Source organism: Corythoichthys intestinalis, chromosome 5 (genome assembly GCF_030265065.1).
Source record: "Corythoichthys intestinalis isolate RoL2023-P3 chromosome 5, ASM3026506v1, whole genome shotgun sequence".
Taxonomy (NCBI): Eukaryota; Metazoa; Chordata; class Actinopteri; order Syngnathiformes; family Syngnathidae; genus Corythoichthys; species Corythoichthys intestinalis.
The window spans coordinates 12548239-12570257 of record NC_080399.1 but is presented as its reverse complement, the minus strand read 5'-3'; the positions used below and the strand labels follow the sequence as shown (position 1 = coordinate 12570257).

The 22019-nt window shown below is 40.4% G+C and overlaps 1 protein-coding gene across 4 annotated transcripts in view; it reads left to right on the top strand.

Moving 5' to 3' along the window:
* The window catches only part of wwox (WW domain containing oxidoreductase), a 449092-nt gene that overhangs the window by 110781 nt on the left and 316292 nt on the right, over positions 1-22019 (top strand). For all 4 annotated transcript variants that reach the window (XM_057836007.1, XM_057836005.1, XM_057836009.1 and 1 more), the window contains exon 6: positions 16491-16579. In XM_057836007.1, the coding sequence (XP_057691990.1) occupies positions 16491-16579 (89 nt within the window). The remainder of the gene's footprint in view (positions 1-16490; positions 16580-22019) is intronic.

Genomic DNA, 22019 nt, shown 5'->3' with positions numbered 1-22019 from the left:
TTTTAAAGCCACCACAATGCTTCAAAGTACACACATGCAAAACTACGGTTGTTCCGATCATGTTTTTTTGCTCCCGATCCGATCCCGATCGTTTTAGTTTGAGTATCTGCCGATCCCGATATTTCCCGATCCGATTGCTTTTTTTTGCTCCCGATTCAATTCCAATCATTCCCGATAACTTTTCCCGATCATGTACATTTTGGCAATGCATTAAGAAAAAAATGAATAAAACTCGGACGAATATATACATTCAACATACAATACATAAGTACTGTATTTGTTTATTATGACAATAAATCCTCAAGTTGGCATTTACATTATTAACATTCTTTCTGTGAGAGAGATCCACGGATAGAAACACTTGTGAATTTGTATATTGTGACTAAATACTGCCATCTAGTGTGTTTGGCCATCTAGTGTGTTTGTTGAGCTTTCATGCCCCAATGCTTGATGGGAAGTGAAACCATGATGGGAACTGGGAAATAAAACCATGACTGTGGGTCGTGCTACAAATGGATATATCTACTCTGCTTTAGGGAATAAGTTTGGGTGTTAAGACAAAGGGTAATTGCCACCTTGCTTACCCTCATTGCTTCCCATAATCGTAGGGCGAGAGATTGCAAGGTTTAAGCCATTTGAAATTCTGTTTCAAAGGCCGCCAAAAGTCACTCTACTCTTTTGGCGCTACCTTGTATCTCTCTACATAGGTAAAATGGCGTTGAAACAGATTGAGCACGATAATGAGTGTGAGGGCCGTATAATGAATACACTAATAATGAGAAAGATTATAGCATGACACATTTTTTAATTAATTTATTGCCAGTGAAATGGGGATATTTTTGATAATCATTCTTTAAGCCTAAACTAAAGACTCTGAATGAGTGTAACACATTATGTCTGTAACATTAAATACAAATAGAAAACGATTTAATTAAAATATATATACATTAATATAAGGCATGGCCGATATTTTTTTGCCGATTCCGATACTTTGAAAATGATGTGATCGGACCCGATCGATCGGGATGGACATCTCTATGCAAAACGTATTTTGAGGCAATGAAAAGGTAATAAAAGACTCAATAAAAACACAAATAGTAAGTACTCGCCGCTTTTACCCAATGTGCGCATGTGTTGGACGCGTGGAAGGAATTGCAGAACACCGGTAGTGTTCGTCCATTGACGGTGACAAACTACAACGTTTTTTGCGTTTATTGCGCGAATAAAGCATGGTGCCCTCCATAGGTCAAAACATGTACTAAATCTTCTAGATTTTTAAATCAATGGCAATATTTCATGTTTTTTTAATAACATATTTTAAGTAAAAGAGAAGAATTGTGGCTTTTTAGAGCCTATATGTCTTTAAGTCCGAGGTTCCCTTTCAGAAATTCCAAAAGATTCACATACTTCTTCGTCCCACTGTAGGTCAGTTGTGACTATCAGTGCACGTGTGACTGAACCAGGTGGAGAAGAGTCGGCTCAATATTTATGAAAAAATGTCATCATTTTGACAGCATGAAAAATGGGTTCCCCTCACCTTCCCTCGTCTTCTTTTTGGCTAAAAATACACATCCATGATAAAACACAGTCTTAAGCGCTGATGACCACTTTAGCGTGGCGTGTTGCGGACAAGGTCAGGAGAGATCCGGGCGCCGTAACTCCCTCAGAGTCCCTTTTTTTTCCCTCCCCCCTAATCTACGGAGCAGGAAGAGAGGGGCTCAAAGTCGTTTCTCTAATTGCTTTTATAAGGTGCCCTTTTCACACGCTGTCTTCCCCGGTCGTTCACTTTCTCTGTCGCTGTAACACCTTACCACCGCACCTGCTCGGAAATGGGAAGGGGGGGAAGAAGCAGTTTCATTTAGCTGGCAATTTTAAGTGAGTCTTTCATGTGAAGTTATTTTCTTAAGTTTGAGGCAAAATCCTTTTTCTCCAAGGTTTAGTTTTTGAGGTATTCAATATGGTTAGCCAGCAGTTTTTGTGGTTGGAAACCGGATGGACTTGTGCCTGATGGTTTTAATGGTGAACTCCGAGCAGCATGGTGGACTAGTGGTCGGCACTTTTTACGGTGGACCATACCATGAATGAGTGGTGTTTTTTATGGGCAATGCAGATGACTAGTAGTTGACAATTTTTATGATGGGTAGCGTGATGTTGATGATTTTAATGGTGACGACTTTGAAAAAATTTAAATTTTCTTGATGTATGTGGTTCTGCTCTGTGTATTGTTTGAAAGTTTACAATTCGGTAACAGCGGCGGAGGCTGGTCTTTCAGTGAGGAGAAGCGCAACGTGTTTTGGCCTGGAAGTGTTTTGTGACCGTGGAGGGGCTCAGCGGCACCCGCTGCTTGGTAGGGAAAGAAACTAGAGTGCCAGAAGGCAAGTCTCCAAACAGAAGCTGTTACAATAGAAAAAAAACACCCAAAAATAGGCTTGATTTTTCGTTTGTAGGTTTTAACAAAGCAAGTGTCACTAGGATTATTATGGAAGTCTCCGGCATAGACTTAACTATCAGTTGACGGGAAACGGGATGCAGGGTCGTTCAGTAGGGTGCCTATTATCAAAAACTTTAAATTTTAAAATATTTTCAAAGCTTAAGTTGCCAGCGACCTAAAACCAAAACAGGCACCTTCCTTAGGCATATATGAGTGTCCATGAGCAGCGGCATCAAAAAATTCAAAGTCATTGCTTATTAAAATAATCTATAAGTAAGTATAACAAAACTTAAAATACCTATACAATTCTCAGATTTTACGCTAGATCCACAAAAATCACCAGATGCAGAGATAATCACCTATATTTTCAGGATCAGTAGCAATATTTAACATATCATTTAACCTTTTGCCCAAAATAGCAATTTAAAATGTATATTTAGTGCAAGTTTTCAAAAGCTAATAAATCACTCAATTTTAACATCAGGAACATAATATGTGATGAAAGCATGCATAATCATTTTAATCTTACTCAACAAGAGCAAAATTCGCATTTTTCTATTTATTACTCATTTAGGTTGAATTCTGATGTTACTAGCCTCAGCACTTCTTGCCGGTTATCTGGCCCTCGTCATTTTTAGATTGAAATTTTACATAAACGAGAACACCCAAAAACCATTTTTTATTTGTTTTTTTTTTTTTTTTGGTATGGACCCAGAAATGTCTAAATTACAATTTTTTTTTGCCAAAAAACGGCAGTTGGGCGAAAATTACCTGATTATTTGAATGTCAAGTTACGCTATCGTGTATAGATACAAAATCCAACGTGGCTGAGCTGAGCTGAGCCCGTCACAAAACAAAGAGCTTTTTAAGTTGAAAATCCTTGTAAATAATTGTGTAAATCCCAAAATGTCTATAGATATGAATGTAAAATAGTCTAGATTCTTGATAAATGCAAAACACCGGGCAGTCATCATTCATTTTATGTAAATATTTCAAGGTAAAGTTATGCTACTTTTTTCCATAACGTTTTAAAGTGCACGCATTTTGCTATTTTATATCATGATTATCTTTAATCCTTGACCAATTCCCTCTCGAGACACTCCTTCCTGCTTGTATGCACTAAAACTTTCGTCTTGTTTCCACCTAAATTCGATGTTAGAACGCAACGCAGGTTTATCGCAGTGAGAGCTGCCACAACACTCTCCCTGGCTCGGCCCCCTACGGGAAGCCGTGGCACAAAGTCTGTCGGAGCCGTCTCGTCAACTTATACTGAAGGCTCTGGTTTCTGGTTTAACTCAGAACAATGGAATGAAAATTGAAAATTGCTTCCCGCGGATGTTAATACGATAAGATCACTGATTCGCTCATTTCGCTGTCAATCAAAAAAGGGATTCAGCCTCAGACCGATCATCCAGCAGTGAAGCAGTGCGTCCGGGCCTGCCGAGCCTCGCCCACATCCCATAGAACCAGAGAGACGCACAGCATCCGATGAGTGGGATAAACACATCCTTTAGTCAATGACTTGTCTGTTTTCACTGTAGTGGGACAATGTACTCTCAACTGGATATGGAGGTAGATTTGTGTCTTTATTATTAAATCAAAAAAAAAGTTGCTTCAATAAAAAAAATTGCTTTAATCAAAATATTTTCAATCAAAGAAAAAGTCACTTCAATCAAATACATTTGAAACTCAAAAAAATATATTTGGAACCTATTTTTCTTTGATTGAAATTTTTTTTGGGGGGATTTAAGTCAAGTTTTTTTTTTTTTAATTGAAACAACTTTTTTGATTGACGTAATGTGGTTTTGCGTTTGGACCACATTTTGGCTAGGACATTTGTGTCTTTATTATTCAGTCAAAAAATAAGTTACTTCAAACAAAAAAATATATGTATACTGTATATTCAAAAGAAAAATCACTTCAATCAAAAATTAAAAAAATTCAATCGTAGAAAAAAAAAATTTGAATGTGAAAAATTATTTGAGACTCAAATCCAAAGCAATCCTTTTTGTGTTTGAGCCATATTATGGGTAGGACATTTGTGTGTAAATCATTCAATCCAAATAAAAGTTGCGTCAATCAAAAAAACTAAAATGACTTGCAAAAATAATTTTTCTTTTGAAAATATATTTTTAGTTGAAATATTTATTTATATTTTATTGAAGTGTCACTATTTTTAAAAGCAAAAAGATTTAAAATTCTTTTTTTTTTTTAAAGTGGAAAAATTTTGGACGCACTTTTTTTTTCGAAGTAGAAAAAGTTTTGAAGGCACCTTTTTTCAATTGAATCATTTTGACACAAAGATGCAACTTCAACGCTACTTCCGGCAGGTTTGAGTGGCAGGTGACTATGCCAATGGCATTAAAGCATGAAGCAAGAATAATGGCCACCAGGGCTCCATCCAGCCATCGGACTCTACTTGAGTCTAAGCCGAAAATAGGGCACCGGTACGGGGGTGCGACATCAGGATCTCACCAGAGTGCCCGTGACATGTACACACAACAGTATACATTTGATCATTTATTTTTTTGGGGACATTTTGGGGGAAGTTGTACTTCCCTTGCTGTCTTATCACCTCTGTACGGTAATATGCATTCTTATTGGTATTGAAAAAAATCTTTGACCAAAGATTTTCGACTGAAACAAGACTTTTTTTAGTCGCAAATTAGATCAGCTGTCTTTTATATGAATGTCATTTATAGTAATTGTTTTAAACTAGGTGGACTGGCTGTGAATGCTCATTTTTCAGTGCTATTGACGTCGCTAAACCTCCAATCCATGGATTGGACGTCTAGCTCTGTCAATGGCAGTCAATAGATTAAGTGACTGCCCGATAAAGCATCAAATTCTGGAGATCTTGATTGAGCTTCAGACCAAGGGAGGGCTGCGCTTGATTTCTTAAGTGTTGCCCCTCTATAGGTGATCTCTAAAGGTAGCCAAGAGGTGACGCAAGATGGAAACAGGGGTTAAAGTATGCGGGGGAGTGGCCGAGGAGGATTAGACGATGAGATTGAGCCGAGTGCATTAAGGCAGTGTATTATTTGGCGGTTCCACTTGCTTGCGTCCATTAGGGTTGGCTGCCGTGCTATTTAAGAGGTCAACTAAGTGTGCGCGCGTGTTTTCTAAGAGTTACTAGAGTGCTCCAGTGTCTTATTGAACAGGACGGGTCTCCCCTTGCTCTAATACCTCTTCATTTTATTGGATTGGATAGCCCCAGTTATAATTGTATTAGTTTTTGCACCACTCTCCATCCTCCCCCTTCATTCTTACGCCATCTATCTACTCAGCAGTGACCACCGTGTCACTCTTCACGAGAGAACACCCCGAATCTCCCTCCCACATCCACCAACTGCGGCAATCCTGAATCACGTTCCCAGCCAATGATCGCTGCCTCCCAGTCGGAATGGACGGCTATCGCTGTCAATGGCAGCGAATGAGTTAATTTATGAAATTGATAAGTATTTGAACACCCTGCGATTTTGCAAGTTCTCCCACTTAGAAATTATGGGGGTTTTTGAAATTTTCATGGTAGGTGCTTGTCCACTGTGAGAGACAATCTAAAGAAAAAAAATCCAGAAATCACAGTTAATGATTTTATAACAATTTATTTGTATGCAAAGAAGCAAAGAAGTATTTGAACACCTGAGAAAATCAATGTAAATATTTGGTACAGTAGACTTTGATTACAGATACAGAGGTGAAACGTTTCCTGTAACTTTTCACCAGTTTTGCACACACTGCAGCAGGGATTTTGCACCACTGCTCCACAAAGATCTTCTCTAGATCAATCAGGTTTCTGGGATGTCTCTGAAAAATATGGAGTTTGAGCTTCCTCCAAAGATTTTCTATTGGGTTTAAGTCTGGAGACAGGCTAGGCCCCTGCCTAACCTTGATATGCTTTTTACGAAGCCACACCTTTGGTAATTATGGCTGTCTGCTTCAGGCCATTGTCAAGTTGGAAGACTGTAAGGAAATAAAACACAACCAGTATTCTATTCTAAAGACAGTAACAAGGAAAAGGAAATCTCACATCCGAATCAGAGCCACTCGAGTTCCATTTTTTAACGTGTACGGGGACGACCGCCGATTCTCTTCTGTCGTGCACGTCCTTTTATTTACCAAAATCACATGATAATACATGGTAAATGCAGAAAGTGAGTACATGGCATGCAGTGATTGGTTGGTTCAGAATAGCAACAGTTTAGGAAGTGCCTTATTTGATGTTGTTTCTCAAAACTGGATGCTTACTGTGAAACAGAAGTGAAACTTATTACAGCTCAACCTGGGGATTTTCCTCAGAAAACATCGTAAGGTACGACCTTGGAAACTTAGCTGTAGCTGGGACGAAAGGGAGTCAAAACTTGATAAGGCAGTCAACTGGCGTCATTTTGGAAGTTCAAAGAAATACAACACACAAACCTGGATGAATAGTCGAACCAATGGATATAGTATCACACCAGTTATGTGTTTTATAAGCATGAATAAAATATATTCTTTCACAAAAACCCAGTCACGACCCATTTTCAATTCTCTAACTAAGGGTAGGAGGTTATTCCCCCAAATCTCACAACACATGGCCCTGGTCATCCTTTCCTTAATGCAGTGCAGTTGTCTAGTCCCAAATGCAGAAAAACACCCTAAAGCATGATGCTACCACCCCCATGCTTCACAGTAAGGATGGTGTTCTTGGGAGGGTACTCATCACTCTTCTTCCTCAAAACACTGAGTGGAATGAAGACCCTGCGTGTGTCCGTTAACCGTGTCCGGGCGGCAGACGTGTCTTGAATTTCGTTCGGCAACGAGCGGCTGTCATAAAGTTATGAGTGAAAATCGTTGTTTTTTAACCTTTATGAATCGTAATCGAATCGTCAGGTGTCGAATCGCGATGCATGTAATAATCAATTTTTCGGAACTTCTCTAGTGTGTACCGCGCTTACGTAAGTCAATCAGTCTCGCTCCTCCTGCACACTCAGCGCTTAACTGAAGTCAACCACTACCTCTCACTGTCCCTTCACCCTTCAAGAGGCCAGAAGTTGTCAGGCTCCTCATAAAAAAAGATTGCATTCTCCTGCTTCTTTTCTATCCTTTTCCCCCTCCTTCCAAAACCTGGCCATCTGTCTAATTGTTCACCTCCATGGCTTTAATGCTTTTTACATGCCCTCCCTTCCCCCTTCTTTCCAGGCAATAAACTTTATTTTCTTCGCAAGACTTCAATCTACAGGAAGGGGGGCAGGTTGCTCACCTTCTCCCTGCTGGATTTGCTCCAACAGGCCCCACTTCAAACCCCCCTCCGATCTGCAATCTCTCAATCTCTTTCCCTGCGTCTTCTCCATACGAGTATGTCAAGCTGACACCTGCACTCATCTTCTCTGCTGGTCACCCTTCCTCTCACGCTGACCTCCTAATGATCCCACCGCTGCCTGCTCTGACCTTCTTTGAACCTGAATCCGTCTTTTTCCTCACCCAATCTCTCTCTCATGCACAATTGAAGCACTCCAAGCGTACTTAGCCGACTATTTTTCTCTTCTTAACTCTACGGAAGTGTCTCCGAGTGTGAAACAGTTGTCTCCCCTCACCTGTGATTACTGCTGTGTGCACATCATATAAGCGGGCGCCCTTATAATCCCATCTATAATGGCCACAATCAGCACTTTAATGCTTTGTAATATCATCCATGTAATGGTATAGTGTAGCAGCAAGAGAATAATTCAGGCATAGATAATGGTGTGATTGCGCGTTTTTACCCTTGAGTCACAACATTGAGTTTGTTGTGTGTGCGCGCACGAATGTGCGCATGTATAAATACATCCCAGGGTGGTTAAGTTGCCTGTAAAATGCCTGAAGAAACACATTTCCATCAGTTTGCTCTTTTTAACCCTTCACCACGGCTTGCTCTCACCGCTCCACGGCGCGTCCTTGCTGCGAGTGTCATGTACGCTTTGCCGATCCAAGGGAGACGCTCCCGGAAGATACGCACGGGCCACGGGGGTGTAATGTGAGCTGACACCCATACGCGTTGATGGAAGTGACAACAGCATCCAGGATTCCTAGTGATACTGTTTTCCGAAATTTCCGGGTTCGCAGTGAGTCAGCAACAGGCACACTTTTGCGAAATATACGATGTTTATTGATTAGAAAATGCAGGATAAATGAGATTTATTGATCACAATCCCACAAGAGCACGCAAACACACATCAAAACAAGAACAACTGGTAACGATGACTTTAGATCTAGTTTGTCAATCCCAGAATCCCCGCGTTACCGTTACAGCACAACAAACTGTTCCTTAACAATGAAAATCCTTACCGTTGACAAATGAGCGGGGAGCCAACGCTCCGGCAAAGCGGCAAAGGAACAAAGCCAAGCTACCCGTACGTAATCCTCTTGCAGACTTCGGGGGGGGGGTGGGAGGAATCTCCCGACTCTTATAGACCCTACCCACGTGACGTCACAACTCCGCTCTCCTGAATGGTACCGCCCACTTGTCCGTCAAAACATAGTGTTAACCTGTTACGGCTACATACATTTCTCCTATTTACGGCGTGTTTTTCTGCTCCTTAACATAAAAATCAAAATGGTGAAGGTGTGTGTGGCTGTTGGTTGCACTAACAGAGAAGATGGAAGGAGAGACTTGAAGTTTTACCGTATTCCGAGGGATCCAAAGAGGAGAGCGAAATGGACTGCTGCAATTCGACGTGAAAACTGGGCACCAAAAAATCACCACAGACTATGTAGTAGTCATTTTATATCCGGTAAGATGCATTTAAGATATACTTAGAGGGTTTTGGGCTGACAAATAACCACAATTAAGATCATTGCGAGGCTAATCGCCGACAACATACGACGTAGTACGACATAGTTTCAAATTTAAGATGTTTGTGACTTCCCTTTCTTCCACCATCGTTATTTTTTGAATAATATTTAGCTGGTACCAGGTGAAAGAAACTGGCCTCGTCTACGGGGCTGACAAATAACCACAATTAAGATCATTGCGAGGCTAATCACAGACAACATACGACGTAGTACGACATAGTTTCAAATTCAAGATGTTTGTGACTTCCCTTTCTTCCACCATCATTATTTTTTGAATAATATTTAGCTGGTACCAAGTGAAAGAAACTGGCCTCATCTACGGGGCTGACAAATAACCACAATTAAGATCATTGCTAGGCTAATCGCCGACAACATACACGTATGTATGTAGTGAGAGTGCTATCGCTAAACCATATAAACATTAAAAGCCTTAACTCCATTGACAAACGACATGAAATACATTAGACTTGACAGTGGATGTTAGCAATAACAAAAGATTTTGAATTGAAAATTTCGTAACTCACCTTTCCAAGCACAAGATAGATTCCTGCCGAATTTTCGTGGACGAGGACCTGTTTCACCCAACCAGCAACGAAGTATTTATAAGCCTCCAAGCTCTTGAAGTTTTTCAAATTTTCGTGAGAATAGGCTGATTTTGTGTGGACAAGATAATTGTAAATATCAGCGTAGCAGATGTCAGGCAGACAGGGCGAAGACAGTGGGTCGAAAAACATCGATTTGGGCATCAAATATGGATCTGGCGACTGTATAGAACGAAGCTTTTCCACATAACGCCTTTTATGCAACACATCCAGTGAGTTTACGGCATCAGAAAGCACCGGGTCTTCCATGAAATGCATTTTAAATTCCTCGATCAATTGAAAACAATGCTAATACAGAGACAAAATGACGGACAAGTGGGCGGAACCACACAGCGAGCACGTGGTTTTGTGACGTCGGTGGGTAGGGTATATAGGCACGTCTGACGCAGGGACGCGGGTGGCCACTCCTCGCCCCCACGAAAACGCACCACCCGAACTCGTGAGCCCCCCCCTCCCAAGGGTATGAGATTCCCCCCCAGTTGAGGCTCCCAGCGGTTAAAGTAGAATGTTTATTTAAGTTATCTCGTGAGATTCCATCCTAACTATGGAACTCAAGCGCGTTCTATGGTGCAAAACAAGTTATCTCGTGAGTTTCCCTCCTAACTATGGAACCCAAGGTGAAAAACAATAACAAGTTGTTACAATCTAGGTCACAGAGGCAATCATACATCATAAAGGCATAATGTGCTAATGTTAAGCCATCACATAATATTTTCTCCCATCAGATACTAAATCCAGAGGCCAGCTGGGAGTTTATCTTGGGGTGTCTATTGGACATGATAGGATCAAATCAGTGTTGTTTTTAGCAGCCCTTTTTATTTTCGTCTTAGTGTTTTGGACAAAAATACCATTCAGTCTTAGTCATATTCTAGTTATTTCAAAATGTGTTTGTCTTCGTATAGTATTAGTCAACAAAAACTCGTCTAGTTTAGTCGATAATTCTCAAAAGTTTGAGTCCATGAATAAATAAATAAAAGGTTTACAACAATTTCAAATAAACATGGACAGAAAAGCATGTAATTGTCTACAAAGACATCAACATCTTCATGATGATAATACCGTACTGGCCCGAATATAAGACAGCCCTGATTATAAGATGACCCCCTCTTTTTCAAGACTTAAGTTTGAAAAAAGACTTGTTGAACACCAAATTAATTTTTCTACAGAAAATAATTACAGTATATCTGAAACAAATGATTATAACAACATATTTGAGGGAAAAAGCATGCTATTTTGCCTCATTCAAATCTCAATATCTGAACATTTAAATATGTAAACTAAAGTGCAATCACATTCGTAAATGATTGGCTTCTGGTTTTGAAATGTAAACAAACCAATCTATTGTGATAAAACAACAAAAATCCAATAACTGCATTAACCATCAAAGTGAAGTCTAACTGTAATCTTGAAACAAATCTGAATAAGGAAAAACATTGCAATAAAATAATGCAAACTGGTTAAACTTGAGAGTAGCTGAGATCTGTCATGACAGAACATTACTCTAATGATATCTGGCGCCATGTAGCATCGTGAATGGGTACAATGTCTAGACCGCGAATATAAGACGACCCTCATTTTTCAGTCTTATTTCAATGCAAAAAACACCCCGTCTTATATTCGGGCCAATACGGTACACACTCAGCAGAAAAAACACACATTATTTGCAATTAATTAAACTCATCTGGACGCCACGAACTGTATGTAAAAAGTTTTCCAAGAGTTTAAGAAGACTTGCAGAGTCACCGCGCTAAATGCTAATGCTAACGCGAACGCTATGCTAGCGCTACAAGTTACTTTACTGTGTGATGATGACTCAGCACAGACCTATAAAGGCTAAAGTAACATGGCATTGCCAAAATAAGAAAACAAAACTTACCAAGCAGCACCTGACACGTTTGACAAAAGGAGCCTTGAATGCGCACACACTTAAGCCTGTGTGTGTGTGTGTGGGGGGGGGGGGGGGGGGGGCTCATAGGGAGGAGCAGCACGTCACATGAGTGACACTACCAAACAGATAAATTGCGTGCTAACTACAGATACAATAAGAAAATATCACATACGATAAGAAAATGTCACACATTGTTTTCGTCAACAATGTCGACAACGAAAATATTTTGTCAACGAAACCCTTTTTTCATGACGAGACGATTAATCAGCTATAAACGTGTTTTGGGAGACTAAGACATTACGAGACGAATGCCAGTTTTCGTCTGATGAGACAAGAACGGATGACAATGCGACATTATTTCCGTCAAATGTTCACAATGTGTGACATTTTACGTGTAGTTAGCCTGCATCGTAGCAGTGCCCCCCCCCCCCCCCCCCCCCCGACTCACCAGTGTGTTGTTTCCGGTCTCCACACCTGCTTGCACACACGGTAAGATTTGTTTTCCTGGCCAGAGAGAATATGTAATGTTGCTTTAGCCTTTAAAAGGTTGTGCTGAGTGATCGTCACACACTAAATGTAACTCGTAGCGTTAGCATAGCTTTCGCGTTAGCATAACGGTGAGCTTCCTCTTAAACTCTCGGGCAACTTTTTTTTACCTACAGTTCATGGCATCCAGGTGGATATAATTATTTGAAAACAAAGTACTGTTGACCTGCTTAGTGTGTATTTCACCATGTTGGCGCTGCTCTTGTAGATAGACGCTACAATATGTGCTTGTGTCTATCAATGTTCCTTCGAAATAGTTGGAAACCTCTATTTTTTTGAGTATTATTTTCATTATTATTATTATTTTTTTTAATTTTGCAGAGAAATTTTTTTTTAGTAAATGTCGACAAAAACTAGACGAAATTAGTCTTCAGTTTTCGTCAACAAAAACTAGACGAAGACACGTTCAGAGATGACTAAAATATGACTATGACAATAAGTATTATCGTCCAAAACACTAAGACGAAAATTAAAAAGGCTGCCAAACACAACATAGCACATTGTGAATTTATGACGGAAACTGTGGCGAATTTTCATCTTGTTTTCGTCTCGTCAGATGTCATCGTGATGAAAAAAAATTATTTGTTGACTAGGGGTGTAACGGTACACAAAAATCCCGGTTGGGTACGTACCTCGGTTTTGAGGTCACGGTTCAGTTCATTTTCGGTACAGTAAGAAAACAAAATGCAAAATATACTATAAATGTGCTAGTAGTTTATTACACACTTTTGTGCTTTCAACAATCGGAACAGTAGCCTATACAAAGCTTGAATTCTGCTCAAAAAGTAGCGGGTATTTAAAGATAATAATCAAACAACAATTTGCCTTTCATACCCCGCGTATTGGTCAATTTTCTTTCTGAAAGAAAGAAGAAAAAAGACGTCCTGTGCTAAAGAGAAAAGCAATCCCAATGACAAATATTTTAACATGTATTTTACAAATGAAATGCCTCAATGATTTTTTTTTTCTTATGAACGGTTTTCAAAAGCTTTATTGGTGGATTTTCTCAAGTTAAAGCGCCACACAGAAATTCATAAATTTAAATGTGTAAAGCAGGATCTGTGTATTATTCTTATTATTTAATTACAGGTGTTTTAGCTCATTTCAATTTATTTTATTTAAATGGGCTATTATTTATTTTATTATGTGTTTGCATTTTACAAATGTGGTGTAGTATTCATTTATATTGTAGATTTTATGTTATATAACTTTAGTTCCAATGTGAATATTAGTTCCTACTTCTTTTGTTGTGGTAGGAGGATTTTGTATTGAACATGGGGCCGTGTTGGTTATTGTTATAGGCAAGGCAAGGCAAGGCAAGGCAAATTTATTTATATAGCCCAATTCAACACAAGGCAATTCAAAGTGCTTTACATCACATGAAGACCATAAAAATCACATTTAAATCGACACAACGTAAAAACCAAGACAAATGATCGCATTTAATCACAGAATAAAAATAAATAAATAAAAATAAAACAGAAATAAAAAATAAAGCAAAAACTACTACTACTAATAATCATTGAAATCAGCAATGGAGATAAGCACAAGAGGAATAGAAGACAGGTAGGTTGAAATATATAGACAGTTATGGATATGCAGTGCCAAACAAAAGCGTTTTTAGCCCTGATTTAAAGGAGCTAACAGTTTGAGCATACTTCAGACGTTCGGGTAACTTGTTCCAGAGGTGAGGAGCATAATAACTAAATGCTGCCTCACCTTGCTTGGTTCTTGTTCTTGGAACATGCAGAAGACCCGTTCCAGACGACCTTAGGGGTCTAGATGTCTCATAGGAATCTAACAAGTCAAGCATGTATTTTGGTCCAAGGCCATTAACTCATTCACTCCCAGCCATTTTCACCGGAGCAAGGCCCTTCGCTCCCAGCCATTTTACTGGATTTTGACTGATTTTGCACGGCCCACAAAAAATTCTGTTCTATTGCTATATAAACATGGAACCCACCAAAAGAAAGATTAGACTCTCTTCTTTCAGCAGAAAAAAAAGTAAGTTCATACCTTATTTCATTCTTTAGAAATCAGCATTAGAAAATAGCTTAGTTTGAGCATTTTTCCAATTTCTGATGAAAAAACTGAGAAAATGAGCTTTTTGTAAACGCAAAAATTTCAAACATAATTTTGACTTTAACACGGCTATTTTTTGCTTCAGTGACATCCCAAACATCTGAATAATGTTTTCCTTTTACAAAATAACATGAAAAACCAGCCAAATAGAGCTTTTCATAGCAAAGTAACAATTTATTCACACTTACCTAACTGAGAGATGACGTTTGGTGGCTGTGACAGCGGTTAAACTTTTCCCTCATTGCCGACTGTCTTGTAAAGATGGATTTTTTTTAAAGTCTTTTTTTGTGGTGACCACTGTCTCGTTCACCAGGGGAACCTATGTTCCTGGGGGGGAACTGGTTTGGCTGTGCGCGTTTCCGTGCAGGACCCTCGAGCGTGCGGTGGACGTGAGCAGCAAGCTGCGGAGGGGCTCTGCTAGCTTCCTTAATAAAGTTGTACTGTTTGAATTGAGTTGTGGGCTCTTAACGAATGTGCTACTGCCCTCCAGTGGCCAGTTTTATTGCTTTAAAATGGGTTTTGAGGCTTGTTTTTTGTTTTGGCGATAGATCGAAAGCTCTAGATGCTTCTTGTACAAAAAAACGCAAAAGACGTATAAATACGTAATCGGGACACTGAAGCATTTGGAAATAGAACGTATTTATACGGTTCCGGGAGCAAATGAGTTAAGTGTTTTGTAGACGAGCAGTAGTATTTTATAGTCTATCCTTTGACTCACTGGAAGCCAGTGTAGCGATTTCAAAACCGGTGTAATGTGGTCCAGCTTCCTTGTATTTGTGAGGACTCTGGCTGCAGCATTCTGTACTAGCTGCAGCTTCCTGACTGATTTTTTATCAAGACCTGTAAATATACCGTTGCAGTAGTCCAACCCTTACTTTTCGAGGCTGTGAGTCGATCAGGTTACAGTAGCAGAGAAGACAACTGTAAATCCACAAAGACAAGTCAACTGTGCCCCGATCTACCACTCAAGAGATTTGATGGACTCAAAAAGTGGGTTACGATTGCATATTAGTTTGAAAATCGACCGGATCCACCGTATTTTTACACGAGTGACTTCCGGTCTGCCCGATTTGCTAGCTAGTAGTATTGACGCAGGAGGGCCGCGTCTCGTGTCAAATAATAAACTCTGCCGTTCTTTTCGTGTGCATCGCGTTGAGCCGCTTCTGGGACGCGTCTAACACGTGGCCGCACTGCGGCTGGTGTGCATTGGCTGACTGACTTTAACGGCTGGGTTTCACTGCGTTCTCGCGGCGGCCACGTTGTTGCTCCGTTGATGTTTCTTACCGTCCTACCGTGTTGGTCCTCATTATAGTAGAGAAACCGAAGTAAATATAATCTACACAAAGAAACTGTAACCTGATCGACTCACAGCCTCGAAAAGTAAGGGTTACATTACGTCAGAAACTCGTTCGGTACGCCTCCGTTCCGAACCGAGCACCAAGTACCGAAACGGTTCATTACGAATACATACACGGTTACACCCTTATTGTTGACGAATTATTTTCGTCATCGTTGTCGAAAACAACACTGGGTCAAATGCAACATTTATGAGGAGGACTGGTAATGATGTATTATAACTGAAAACAGTCATGCCTTGAGTTTAATTCGTTTACTCATTTAGTGCCATTGACGGCATGAGATGTCTAATCCATTTAAGGGCTCGACACACAGGAGCAATGGCAAAATGCGAAAGTCATCGCCGTTGAGTTGAAAGCTAACACATGGGGAGCGATGCGACTGCAGCGGCAAGCGATACTCCATTTCCCCCATGATTTTAATCTTTAATTCAGTGTACATTATTAGCATTCCCTTTTGGAGGAAAAATATTCAGGAAAAAAAATGTGTGAATAAAAAACACAACTGCAGCAGCAGTATACATTCACTTTAAGGCCAATTTGTAAAGCAGTTTTCAAGTTTCCACCTCTACTTACTGGTTTTTCTAAGTTACTTTTTTTTTTTTTTTTTTTTATAATGTGAAAAGTAAATTGATATGAATGCGACAGGAAATAAATCGAATGACCATTTACCAGTTACCATGACTAATTTGTATTATTGAATAGTATTCATAGTGAGCAACGTAGCAATAACCAGACTTTTGTTTTTAATTTTTTTTGTGTCATTTCCACAGCACAAAGCCCGAGTTGAAGCCATGATGTGTGACTTGGCCTCTTTCCGCAGCGTCAGGGAGTTTGCAGATGAATTCAAAGCCAAGAACCTGTGAGTACAAACGTTATTTGTGCTCTCTTTAGTTGATAAGATCCTTCTATATATCACCACTCCATTGCTTCACTTGATTACCTTCATAAGCTGTGGATGAGCATACGTTTTAATTGTTGATTCTGCCCTTGCAACGGTCAACACTTAACTGAGTGCTACTCTAAGTTCAAAATGCAGTTTGTTTTTACTTCACTGCACCAAGTATCGGCAGAGAGTCAGGGTAATGTTTTGTTCCTTTGTGTGGTCATGCTGCTAAAATAACTGCTAGAAACATTGAAATGCAACATTTTCCTCTTCAGTAAAAGTAATAACTTTTGACATGGATCTGTTCAACAATTACAAACAAGCGTAAATGCAGTAGAATCTCCAGCCATGATACGGCTCAGAAGACTGGTTCCTTTTTTGAAGAGATGAGCGCTCTTTGGTCCAAAATATGCACATCAACTTAAGAGGAAAAGAAAATGACCTCATGAAGATGCTGGCTGAAGCTGGTAAAAGGGTATCATTATTCACATTGTAGAAGGAGAACTCTACTGACAATGGATTTAAAGGCCAGACAGAAGCCATTACTTCATAAGAAATATCAAAAAGACTTTACAATTTGATAATGCACACTGGGATGAATAAATTCTTTGTTGGAGACACGTCCTGTGGTCTGGTAAGGAAAAATGTAGTCACTCCTTAGTCATTTTGGGCTTGCTTTCTGTCTGTCGGTCTCTTTCGCACTCTCTCTCTCGTGTAGTTGTCATATGATATTTTATCATGTCCACCCGCCCAACAAAAATACAGGATTACATTTTTCTCATGTCTAACAGTAGATTTAATATAGTGATCTCTCGTCTTTCGTGGTTAATACGGACCAGAACCTGCCGCAATAAGTGAAAAACCGCGAAGTAGTAGTTTTTGTGTGTGTGTGTGTATTCAATATATTTATTCAGATTTAGCATAAAGTATCACGATATATCACCATTTCAATATTTTGTCACACCCCCTAGTATTAATGATGTAACGAGGAAAGCAGGTAATTTGGGATACGTACTCACATATGAGTGGCTAAAACATTACATTGATAAAATAGCTGCCCCATTTTCGGGCAGCCACTTTTGTGAATATAATTTCTCTACCGTTGAATACAGTGAACCCTCACTACTTCGCACTTCAAACTTGCGCCCTCAGTCCATCGCAGATTTTTTTTCAATTAAAACCTCCCCCAAAAAACAGCGAAACTTCAAAGCACCGCATGTGTCAATCATCGTTTAACTTGTTAAACAGTTGCAGTGGCAACTCGTTGTGCGTAGGTGAGCAGCTTGAGTGCATTTGAGGAGACTCACTCAATGAAGCATATAATAAAGACAAGCATTTTTCTACTTTATTCTTGTTTAAAAATAATTCGGTGGGACAGTAACATGTTTAAAACTTATTATAATTATACACTTGAAGTGCTAAAACCCATTATCAAAATACACTCACCGGCCACTTTATTAGGTACACCATGGTAGTAACGGGTTGGACCCCCTTTTGCCTTCAGAACTGCCTCAATTCTTCGTGGCATAGATTTAACAAGGTGCTGGAAGCATTCTTCAGAGAGTTTGGTCCATATTTACATGATGGCATCACACAGTTGGTGCAGATTTATCGGCTGCACATCCATGATGCGAATCTCCCGTTCCACCACATCCCAAAGATGCTCTATTGGATTGAGATCTGGTGACTGTGGAGGCCATTTGAGTACAGTGAACTCATTGTCATGTTCAAGAAACCAGTCTGAGATGATTCCAGCTTTATGACATGGCGCATTATCCTGCTGAAAGTAGCCATCAGAAGTTGGGTACATTGTGGTCATAAAGGGATGGACATGGTCAGCAACAATACCCCGGATAGGCTGTGGCATTCCAATGATGCTCATTTGGTACCAAGGAGCCCAAAGTGTGCCAATAAAATATTCCCCACACCATTACACCACCACCACCAGCCTGAACCGTTGATACAAGGCAGGATGGATCCATGGTTTCATGTTGTTGACGCCAAATTCTGACCCTACCATCCGAATGTCGCAGCAGAAATCGAGACTCATCAGACTAGGCAACGTTTTTCCAATCTTCTATTGTCCAATTTCGATGAGCTTGTGCAAATTGTAGCCTCAGTCTCCTGTTCTTAGCTGAAAGGAGTGGCACCCGGCATGGTCTTCTGCTGCTGTAGCCCATCTGCCTCAAAGTTCGACGTACTGTGCGTTCAGAGATGCTCTTCTACCTACCTTGGTTGTAACGGGTGGTTATTTGAGTCACTGCTGCCTTTCTATCAGCTCGAACCAGTCTGGCCATTCTCCTCTGACCTCTGGCATCAACAAGGCATTTCCGCCCACAGAACTGCCGCTCACTGGATATTTTTTCTTTTTCGGACCATTCTCTGTAAACCCTAGAGATGGTTGTGCGTGAAAATCCCAGTAGATCAGCAGTTTCTGAAGTACTCAGACCAGCCCTTCTGGCACCAACAACCATGCCACGTTCAAAGTCACTCAAATCACCTTTCTTCCCCATACTGATGCTCGGTTTGAATTGCACGAGATTGTCTTAAACCATGTCTACATGCCTAAATGCACTGAGTTGCTGCCATTTGATTGGCTGATTAGAAATTAAGTGTTAACGAGCAGTTGGGCAGGTGTACCTAATAAAGTGGCAGGTGTGTGTATATTTCTAACATTATTTATTCTCCACTATCAGAGGTCTAAAAAATTTGTGATTTGGATTCATTTGAACAACCGTTTGTTATATGAATGTCACTTATAGTCGGTATTGTCTTTCAATTTTACTGTCCCCCCATTTTCTACGAATGACCTACCCCATCTGTCTCAAAAAAAAAAAAAAAAAAATGCCCTTTGAGCACAAATGTTTACCCACCCATCTTCATGCATCCTAATAAAGGACGTCCACACTGTTCCCGATGGAAGCAAGGTCCGTGGGGTCAGCGTGTGTATTTTTGTCTGTATAGATGACATTGGCCTCGCGGACTTGACGGTTCTTATTCTGTGGCGGTCAGCATGTGTCTCGTTGGCTGGTTGCGTCGGCGTTATTTCGAGGGGCCTGTATTTTGTCATCAATACTGCTCAACCACCTGCAGGTCTCTTGTGGCAGCATGTGTGTGTATGTGTTGGCATTCGTGTCGATGGGGGAGGCCCTTGGGGAAAGGCACAGCAGCCATGGCTTGGAGCAGCCCGGAGGCAGGCTATGACCATCCAGGACACGAGTTTTGGGTCAGAGCCAAACATTACGGAGGTCTTCCCTTCCATATTTTACCTTCCACCCATTCAGACTAGAGGTTTGACCTTCCCATCATCTCGCATAGTCGCGTAATCCATTTTTATTTGTTACATACAGTGATCCCCCTTTTAAACCAGGGAGGATGTTTTTAATGCAATAGCTACCATTGGTGGGGGCTATCATTCGATCGCTGTCAGCCCCTCCCAATTCAAATGGATTGGATGCTTATTATTGTCAATGGCAGCACATTTGTAAATTAATTAATTCTAAATGGAGGATAATTAATTTTTGTGAGCTTATACTAGTGCGCTGATTGAAGTGTAGAATACAAGTAAAATTGTGTTTTACATTACAGCTTCAACATTCATTCGTTGTTTGCGTCATTGTGCGCTGTGATTCGGCTGACGACCAGATCGTGGTGTATCTCACCTTTAACCTGCAGTCAGCTGGGATCAGCTCCAGCATCCCTGTAGTTCTCCTGTGGATAAATCAGTACGGAAGATAAATAATATAGCAGTGGATAAGAATATAATTGGATAAGTATGAGTGTACTTCAGCACCATTGTTGTTTTAATCAACAATGATGATAACGAGAATTTTTTTGTAGACGAAGATGTTTTCCATGGCGATGACGAGCTAAAAACGTGTCTTTGGAGACTTAAACAAACAGAGACAAATTCCAGGTTTCATCAGGAAAGACGACAACAAGGCAAGGCAAGGCAAGGCAAGGCAAATTTATTTACAGTGCCTTGCAAAAGTATTCAGCCCCCTTGAACCTTGCAACCTTTCGCCACATTTCAGGCTTCAAACATAAAGATATACAATTTTAATTTTTTGTCAAGAATCAACAACAAGTGGGACACAATCGTGAAGTGGAACAAAATTTATTGGATAATTTAAACTTTTTTAACAAATAAAAAACTGAAAAGTGGGGCGTGCAATATTATTCGGCCCCCTTGCGTTAATACTTTGTAGCGCCACCTTTTGCTCCAATTACAGCTGCAAGTCGCTTGGGGTATGTTTCTATCAGTTTTGCACATCGAGAGACTGACATTCTTGCCCATTCTTCCTTGCAAAACAGCTCGAGCTCAGTGAGGTTGGATGGAGAGTGTTTGTGAACAGCAGTCTTCAGCTCTTTCCACAGATTCTCGATTGGATTCAGGTCTGGACTTTGACTTGGCCATTCTAACACCTGGATACGTTTATTTTTGAACCATTCCATTGTAGATTTGGCTTTATGTTTTGGATCATTGTCCTGTTGGAAGATAAATCTCCGTCCCAGTCTCAGGTCTTGTGCAGATACCAACAGGCTTTCTTCCAGAATGTTCCTGTATTTGGCTGCATCCATCTTCCCGTCACTTTTAACCATCTTCCCTGTCCCTGCTGAAGAAAAGCAGGCCCAAACCATGATGCTGCCACCACCATGTTTGAGAGTGGGGATGGTGTGTTCAGGGTGATGAGCTGTGTTGCTTTTACGCCAAACATATCGTTTTGCATTGTGGCCAAAAAGTTCAATTTTGGTTTCATCTGACCAGAGCACCTTCTTCCACATGTTTGGTGTGTCTCCCAGGTGGCTTGTGGCAAACTTTAAACGAGACTTTTTATGGATATCTTTGAGAAATGGCTTTTTCTTGCCACTCTTCCATAAAGGCCAGATTTGTGCAGTGTACGACTGATTGTTGTCCTATGGACAGACTCTCCCACTTCAGCTGTAGATCTCTGCAGTTCATCCAGCGTGATCATGGGCCTCTTGGCTGCATCTCTGATCAGTTTTCTCCTTGTTTGAGAAGAAAGTTTGGAAGGACGGCCGGGTCTTGGTAGATTTGCAGTGGTCTGATGCTCCTTCCATTTCAATATGATGGCTTGCACAGTGCTCCTTGAGATGTTTAAAGCTTGGGAAATATTTTTGTATCCAAATTCGGCTTTAAACTTCTCCACAACAGTATCTCGGACCTGCCTGGTGTGTTCCTTGGTTTTCATAATGCTCTCTGCACTTTAAACAGAACCCTGAGACTATCACAGAGCAGGTGCATTTATACGGAGACTTGATTACACACAGGTGGATTCTATTTATCATCATCGGTCATTTAGGACAACATTGGATCATTCAGAGATCCTCACTGAACTTCTGGAGTGAGTTTGCTGCACTGAAAGTAAAGGGGCCGAATAATATTGCACGCCCC